At 38.1% G+C, this 9,493-nt stretch overlaps 1 protein-coding gene across 1 annotated transcript; it reads right to left on the reverse strand.

Annotated features, from left to right (window-relative positions):
• Positions 1-1,256: 1,256 nt before the first annotated feature.
• On the reverse strand, positions 1,257-2,981 carry LOC130049788 (uncharacterized). Its single transcript, XM_056147798.1, has one exon. The coding sequence runs from the start codon at positions 2,979-2,981 to the stop codon at positions 1,257-1,259; it is 1,725 nt and encodes a 574-aa protein (XP_056003773.1).
• Positions 2,982-9,493: the final 6,512 nt, after the last annotated feature.

The following is a 9,493-nucleotide window of genomic DNA, read 5'->3' on the forward strand; positions in this document are numbered from 1 at the left end:
TCAATATGTATAGCTCTGGTCACCAAACATGTGAATAAAACTCCCCAACGTTTAGAATTCGCACTGCCCCCACGAGTCTTTCTTGTCACTACATGGTAAGGCCCAAATGCATCTACCCCAACATTCGAAAATGGCGGTCCTGGTTCTAAGCGATCTGCCGGCAAATCAGCCATCTTTTGTGATGCAAGGCGTCCCCTCATTTTGCGACAAGGTACACAAGCTGATATCACGGATGATACCAATCGCTTACATCGAGTTATCCACAGGCCAGCGGAACGAATGGCACCTTAGGTAAAGAGTCTGCCTTGATGTAAGACCTCACTGTGGTAGTGTCTAACCAACAGCTCAGCTAGATGATTCCGACCAGGGAGAAGTATCGAATGCTTTGACTCAAACGACAGGAGTGATTTCCCTAGACGTCCACCAACCCTGATGAATCCATCGTTGTCCAAATATGGATCCAAAGATGATATCTGACTTGTTTTTGCAACAGCCTTGCCAGCGTGGAGGCAACTGGTTTCTTCTGGGAATACTTCCCTCTGAAATTCTTTGAGCACATGATCATGTGCCTCACGGCGGATATCTACGAGACACAAAGTCTCACATGGATGTATATTTCTATGACTTCGACGGTTTCTCCATAGACGCACAAAAAGCTTCAATCGAGCTATCGCATTCACAACAGATTTCCAACGTGAAAAACGTTTGAATCGGGATGTACCGAGTCCATGAATTGGCGCAACACTTGTCATCAGACTAGTTCGAATTTCCTTGTCGGAATATGGATCCAGCAAATCAAAGGAAACTGGTTCCTTGTCAGTTTCAACAGATGGTGATGGCCCCCTTAACCATGCGCTATCCTGCATCTCATGAGCATCGATTGATCGTGTACCATCGTCCGCAGGATTCTTGTTTGTGGGTATGAACCTTCATTGGTGTGGAGACGTAGCTGAATGAATTCTAGCGACACGATTTGCAACGTAGGTGTGAAAACAACGTGATGTATTGAATATGTACCCAAGCACAATTTTGCTGTCTGTATGAAAACGGAAGTCTTGCAGATATATATTTAAGTGCTCAGTGATTGTTTCAGCAATTTCAACTGCAAGAACCGAAGAACAAAGTTCAAGCCGTGGAACGGTATGTCCTTTTAAAGGCACAACATTTGCCTTTCCGAGGATGAACCCCATATGTGTTGGGTCTGTAAGATCACTAAGATAGGCAACAGCGGCTATTGCCTTCTCGGAGGCATCGCATTAAATATAAACTTCTTTCCGACTGCAACCAGAATATGACACAGGTAAGTATGGTCGATGAATTCGCACATCATAAAGATCGAGCAATGAACTTCTCCAACGATCCCACGCTGAAAATAACTCTTCCGGAAGTGGTTCATCCCAGTCAACAGTTCCATGAATCAAGTCTCTGAGGAGGAGTTTCCCTTTGATCACAACGGGAGCCATGAAGCCTAACGGATCATAAATACTATTTATTGTAGACAAAACACCCCTTCTTGTAAATGGCTGTTTGTCATGGGAAGAACGAAACAAGAATGAATCTGTACCTAGATCCCATTTCACACCCAAACTCGCCTGAACTGGAAGAGAATCCTTCCGCAAGTCAAGGTCCTTAATGTCTTTAGCAAGATCATCATTGGGAAACGCAGCCATGACCTCATGGTCGTTAGACGCAATTTTGTGCAAGCGAATAGTACCTCCTTGCAGTAGAGCTGTCTGTGCATCCTTGACAAGAGTAATAGCGTTACTGGGTGTGGGAAGCGATGCAAGTCCGTCATCCACGTAAAAATCCTTGTCGATGTACTCAACTACTTTCGGATCCGCGCCTTGAATGCAAAGTCGTAAGCCAAAAGTGGCAACGGCAGGCGAAGGCCGGTTCCCGAACACATGTACACACATTCGAAATTGTACCAGTGGCTTGTTCAAATCACAGTCCTCGTGCCACAGAAAACGAAGAAAATTTCGATGTTTCGGCTCAACACGGAAATAAAAGAACATTTTCTGGATGTCTGCGAGTATGGCTACGGGTTCTCTTCTGAATCGCATCAAGACCCCAAGTAGACTGTTAACCAGATCCGGTCCAGTCAATAGAACGTCATTTAACGAAAGGCCATTAAATTTAGCTGAGGAGTCAAATACCACGCGTGCCTGACCTGGCTTCTGGGGATGGTAAACCGCAAAGATCGGCAGAAACCAACATTCTTCCTCTGGTTGTAACGGAGGAGCCCTCTCTGTATGACCGTTCTTGAGTATCTTTTGCATGAACTCTATGAAGTGCGAGTCCTTGACAGAATCATTCAGAAGACTTCTTTGCAAATTTCTGGCTCGCTTGAATGCCATTGAATAGTTGTTGTCAAGCCTAGGCCAATCAGGTCGAAACAGTAGAGGTGATGTCCAGAATCCCTCTTCATCCCTATGAAATCCTGCTCCAACTATGTCTAGAAATTGTCGATCCTCAACAGACATGCCTACCTTCTCATCAAGAGGCGTTTTCAGGAAAACCGGATCATCATTCAAACGGAGAACACTCTGACAAGGTTCCATACAAGTAGGACGTCCGTTCGGCAATATTTGTGTCTTCAATACGTTGATGCAAGGTGGGATATGGTAACTCCCAAGGCAGGTTTCTCCCACTATGGTCCAGCCTAGAGGCAATCTCTGAGCAAATGGTTCAACGTCAGACCCAGTACGTTGTTCAAGCACGTGGTGTGCTTTCAAAAGGTCTCTTCCAATTAACAAGGAGATGTTGGCCTTAGAATCGAATGGTGGTATGAATACTTCAATGTCAGAAAGCTGTGAGTATGCTCGTGCAATCTCTGGTATCGGGATCTCACTTCTGTTCTCAGGTATGAATTCACACTCGGTTACCATTGGCAGATCAAGGCTGACTGATCTATCCAATGATTCGACGACTAGTCCAGATACACGTCTTCCCCAAGTATTAACTTTGCCTGTGCATGTCATGTAGACAAAATGTATGGAGACTGAGTACTGCCAACATCGAGCTTATCAAAGAGATATGGGGTACCTAAAGTGCTTGTACTCTGGTTGTCAATAACAACATCAGTTTTAAATGCACGTTCTCTGTGATCTTTAGGGTAGATCCACACTAACTGTATCTTGGCACATGATTTGCCAGAGAATCCTTCGCCACAGACTGTGGTGCACGCTGTCACAACTTCATCAGCCAACGCTTTAGGTTGAATCTCCCCGCCATGCGAAATTGGTAAGTTACTACTGTAAGTAAACCTTTTGTCATCCTCTCGGTCCTCATGAAGAGCTGTAGGATGTTCACGCTGACAAACACTACAGGTAACCTTTGAACATTTTCGAAAGTCATGCCTTTGAATTTCACAGCACTTCAAGCATACTGTCTTTGATCGTAAGAATTGTCGGCGTTTTTCAATAGTCATAGAGCGAAAAGCACGGCACTGATTGAGAGTGTGGTTCGAGCTCTCATGATAAGGACAAGACACTAGCTTAGTATGCGAATCAGTCTGCTTAGCATCCCTATCAAGTGAAGTCTTTTTAGTCGTTATTTGCTGCACAGTTTGTGTCTTGGGTTTCGACTGCTGACCATTAGATTGTTGTGATTCGTACACAAAGGATGGATTGTTCTTAATCCTTGCCATCTCCTTCACAAACTGCAAGAATCCCCTAAATGGAGGAAATACAGCATGGTGAGTAGTCTGGTATTTTGCAGCCCTGCTTGTCCATTTTTCTTGTAGTGATGGCGGCAGTTTACAAAGAATGGGTTTGATCCCTGACGAAGGGTCATAATATGCGAACTGATTGGCATTAATTGGGTCATCTTTTAAAGATGCTACTTCCGACAGTAGATCTGCCAACTTGTAAAGTATCTTGGGATCCTTGACAGTTATCTTTGGAAAGTCACTGATACGCAATTTTAACGCTGATTCTAACATTTCTGGTGTTCCATAACACTCGTCAAGTCGATCCCAAATCAGTCTAAGCGCTCGGCTTGGATTGTGAGGATTTACATTACGTATACGAAGAGCAGAAACCTTTGACTTGCTCCCAAGATACCGAATCATGAGGTCAACTTGATCAGTTTCATCAACATCCATATATCTCATAGATCTCAAAAAGTTAGATTTCCAAACTTGGTAGGATTCAGCAGTATCATCAAATTCCCATTTACGCTTTGACAACAACTCTTTCTTTAACATGAAGGTAACAAAATCATTGGAGTGATTAGTCGAAGCATGATGCTGTGAATTATTCAAATTCGTTCAAAATATGTTGTATTTTGTTGCGGGCAAGGGTGAAATGTTGGGGCTTCCGGTCTAAGTGTCGAACCAAAGTTGTCTATTGTGCTTCTGATTCCATTGATACGCCTCTGTTCATCCAAATGACTTTGGGCTAGCTCGGATTTCACAATATTGCCATCTAAGGCATCTGCTGCAGCGTCAGCCATGGCAGCCTCCTTTTGAAGAGAGACACGACGAAACTCAGTCTCGATATCCAAGGCTTTCTTTTTAAGCGAAGCTTCTTCATCCAGAAAATCCATGACAGCCCTCGTAGCCTCTGCTTTAGCTCGTTTATCCTCTGCACTAACTGACGAACGGTTCGAACGAGATGAGCGATTCGATGGTCTTGAATTAACACTACTGCGAGTATGTAACGAGCCGACTTCTAGTCTAGCTTTAGCATGCTCCAGTCGAACCATATTTCTTTCCACTTGAATACTTTTAAGTGTTTGATCATCCTGAACCCTCTTGTGCAGCTCCAAACTTTCCTTCGTGTAGCACTCATTTAAATAGTTAAGATAATGATCTATGAGGTCAAAACACTTTCGCGACTCGGCTTTCAGTTCAATTTCTGTGATGTATGGATCATCACTTTCACTGTAGTTAATGAATGAAGTCACAATTTTCCACTGATCATTGATCTGTTGATCAATTTGACTAACACGTGACTGGAACTCCTCATATTTCTTTGCTGTTAATATTCTGACAGCTTACTGTGTGCATCTTCTGAAGATTCCAACTGACGTAAGGCATCAGCTGTAAGATGTTGTATGTTATCTGAGATTGGATCCGAGATTGAATCCATTTTGTCTGATTGGCTAATTAAAGTCATTTTACTGTGCTGGTATAGTCGTGGACGTCACAGCCAGTTAACCAAGAAATAAAGTCCAAAATACGAAATCCATTGTATTTAATGTAACTTTATAACAATGTTGTGGTAAAAGGCTGAAAATTAAGAAAAACAATCATAAGAATTTTGACCAAGAATCTGAATAAACATTGTCATGTACACAGTTCAGTCACATACGTAATACTGATACAAATACTGTATACGTATAAAACACTCATAAAAACTCAAAATACAAAAACATAGTCCAATATTCATAAGAGAATCACTTTTATCGAAGTTACCACGTTAGCAAAATATTTGCAAACAATGAGCATGAAATTACCAGGCGAACTAAATTTCAGAATATTCTACCAATCTCAGTTTACCACTACACAATATATGCATTCACCTGATGCTTATAAACATTCATAAGAGAATAAATTCAATGAAGAAATATACAAACAGAGTAAAAACTCACACTGTAGTAGGCCAAACTCGACGTGAAAATGTTTGCAGAAGTTGTACCGTTCAGGCGGAAGTAGTAAACAAACCTTTTTAAACGTTTGTCAATTCCACCCATAACTTATTCGTACAATAAACACCACATTAACCGTGACTTCCGAAATCTGCACGAACCTCTTATTCTTACAACTGGACAACTTAACAACTAATTACTTACTAGTAACTCTGAACACTAATTCAAACTGCGAACGGCATTCTGTATTTATACATAACATATGTTTTCCAAGACCGGGGTGTAAATAACTAGATAACTAGGTCACCATTACAATGGATATTTACACGTTTTCAGAGCAACAAATATATCAGAAAGTATATGAATAAAACAAGAAAAAGACAGAAACAATCGTTATTTTACAAGATGTGCCACATGCTCAAGATAATCACGGTAATTTTAATCATGAACAACAAGGTCGGGATGGAGATATCCATGACATCGTCCGAATTCCTGTAGTTTTGAGGGAATATTATAAGTGGTGTGTAAAGATTCCCCGATGCATGTCAAGTATAAAAGATGAGACAGACATTTGATAATAATAAAGTGACAATTTTATGAAACGTAGTAAATAATAATGATGATGTAGGAATATGTAAAGAGACAACCTGTACAAAACACAACAATCAACCCAATCCGCTTTTTCTCTATAAATAAATAGACGTTATACAAATATTTATAACAAATATATAGTAAACAAAATCAATCCTCGTGTAAAGTAAACAAAATAAATATCAATGTATAGTAAACATAATCAATTCTAATAGATTGTAAAAAAAATTAATCGTAGTGTAAAATAAACAAAATATATTGTAGTGTATAGTACAAAATCAATCCCAGTTTAAAGTAAACAAAATCAAAACCTACTGTGCAGTAAATAAAATCAATCCTACTGTATCCTAAACAAATCCAATCTTAGTGTGTAGTAAACGTAATGGAATCCATTATATTGTAAACAAAATCAATCCTATTGTATTCTTAAAAAAATCAATCTTAGGGTGTAGTAAACATAATCGAATCCATTATATTGTAAACAAAATCAATCATAGCGTTAAGTAAATAAAATCAAACTTTATTGTACAGGAAACAAAATTAATCATATTGCATACTAAAGAAAAGCGTCTGTACAAATTGTATAGCAAACAAACAATAGTGCATATTAAACGAAATCAAACCTAATGCATGCCATACTAAATTAATATGTATGTACGGTAAACAAAATCAACCCCAGTGTGTAACAACGAAAATGAATCCCATAGTGTTGCAAACATAATTAACTCTAGTGTATAGTAAACAAAATAAATCCTAATGTATCGTTAAAAAATCGACACTGGTATGTAGCAAACAGATTGAAAGATAGTGTGTGGATAACGATATGAATATTGCTGGTCATTTTGAATGCAACTTACCAATGTTAACGGAGTTAATGTTAAATTATGTTGAAGAACATTACCAGTTATAAATAAAATACAACATATAGTGTGGATATTGTCTTTATTGAAATGGACATTACGTTCGAAGTTGATTTTATACCTGTCAGGCGTCTAATGGAATATGACGTCCTTCAATTTCGTTCCCAAAATGCAATACGGCAGTTTTCGTATATACATCTACCACAATTTCATTTTATCGAAAGTGTTCAAACATTTAGGACATTTAAAGCAACTATCACTTATCATAGTTTATGCTAAGGTGAGTAGTGGAAATTACTGTATTCAATGAATTGTGTATGCTTATAATATCACAATAATAGTCGTAAAAAGTTACAATAAATTTATTTTAATTTTAATTCAGGTTGTTGAAACTTCGGTATACTGTTATTAAAATCAATTGATTGACCAGTAACCTCTCTAACAATTGAGATGTTAATCTGCCGATAACATATTTATACAATTAGATACACAGACATGAAGCAGATACAGAGACTAAGTGATATCAACTATGATATATCGACTCCGAATATGGATGAAAAAAGAAATTGTTGATAGATAAACTGTCGTTGATATATTTACTGTTGAGTTAAAGGCCACATCAGGTTTTGTTGTAATCAGCCTACCACATTTCATTAAACTACAATCACAGTAGTGCTATGTGTAAACAGAAACAACTATTATATCCAACTTTGGCAGCTGCATCAAATCATATTCAGTAAATAACTTATCTGATTATCGTATTAAGCATATCTTAATACGTACATAAGGGTGTATGATGTGTTCTGTTGTTTTGGTGTATTTTGTACGAAATTTTAATATTGAGATCATATTTTTTCTCATTCTGACAAGGGTTCGTCTTCGATGCAAGATGAAAATAACGATCAGTGATCAATCTCATAACTGCTATAAGCAATACAAAATAGATAGTTGGGCAAACACGGACCCCTGGACACACCAGAATATTATCCTAGATATTATCGATTAGTAATCTATCCAACAAATGATTAAGGCATTCATTGTAGTAACAAAAGCAATTAAAGAGACACAACCAGTTGTGTTACTTGGGTTAACAGTACATTATATCGGTACATTTTAAAAGTAACGTGATCAAATATTAAAACATGGCGGATTATATAGCTATTTTAGCTAATTATCAAATAATCTTACATATAAGGCCACGCAATTGAGACTCCTGGATAACGGTAATGCCTACTATGATACATTAACTCTTATGAAGACACATAAACGCCGTCTTAAAGTTATGTTCGAAAGACTTTAGACTTTCAATTGGCTTTCGACAAGCTGGTATATAATGCACAGTTAGCAACTTTCAGTGTCATAAGATAGGGGATTGAACACGTTTGTTTTATGAATACGCAATTCGCATCAAAATGTTGAATATAAAATGTTGCTGACCATATACACATATGAGTCTCTTAAAAAGAAACCGTATCCCACTGTTCTGATTTCATACATTTTTCCAAGTCAATAAAAACAATGCTTCAAAATATATCCAACATTTTCAGTAAGTTAACAATGACACATAAACGCCGTCTTTACGTTGTATTCGAAAGACCTTGAACTCTCAATTGTTATACCACAAGCTGGTGAATGAAATATAATTACCAACTTTCAGCATCGTATGATTGGGGACCGAATACGATTTCTATGAGTACGTCATTGGCATCAAAATAATGCAGGATATGGTATTGTAAAAATAAAATGTATCCCTCCATAATGCAGGTAAAAGTCTTCTCAATAAAAACTGTGTCCCACATTTGTGATTTCATATATCTTTTGAAAGTTGATAAAAATATTGATTCAAAATATATCCACGATTTTTACAAAGTATTACATCCATGGCTTCATTATCTTTTATAATGATAGAGGATGGAATGGACTTGAAGTTTCATTCCATATACTTTAGCTCAGGTGGGTGTAGATTGTTGTAAAGAAATTGGCGTTCTTTGAAAATATACAGTATCTATGTATCGAATCATTCAAACAACTTACATCTCTAAAGGTAAAAAACCTAAAAGTACAAATGCATAATGAAATATCACAAAAATGTAGGAAGTCAATATCCAAATATCCATTCACGTCAAAATAGTTTCCAAAATGTTTCAAGCATTGAGTTCCCGATATGCGAAATAATTTCATTATTGATCAGTCACAATTCACACGAAAGATAAGCAGTTTGATAGTGGACAACATTAACAATTCTTTACAACTTGTCATTGGGGTAAATGTTGTCTGGTGCGTTGAAACGAACTGTTGGGCACTTCTTTGCACGCTTATTTTGTTGTCGGATCAACCCGCTTATCTGGTTAAGAGAAAGAATTCGCACCGGGTGTGACCGGTCAACATGATATACTTACTCCTCTTATCAATTGACCCTACCCCTGGTGTGTTCCAGAGTCCGTCTTTCC

This window comes from Ostrea edulis, chromosome 8 (assembly GCF_947568905.1).
Source record: "Ostrea edulis chromosome 8, xbOstEdul1.1, whole genome shotgun sequence".
Lineage (NCBI taxonomy): Eukaryota > Metazoa > Mollusca > Bivalvia > Ostreida > Ostreidae > Ostrea > Ostrea edulis.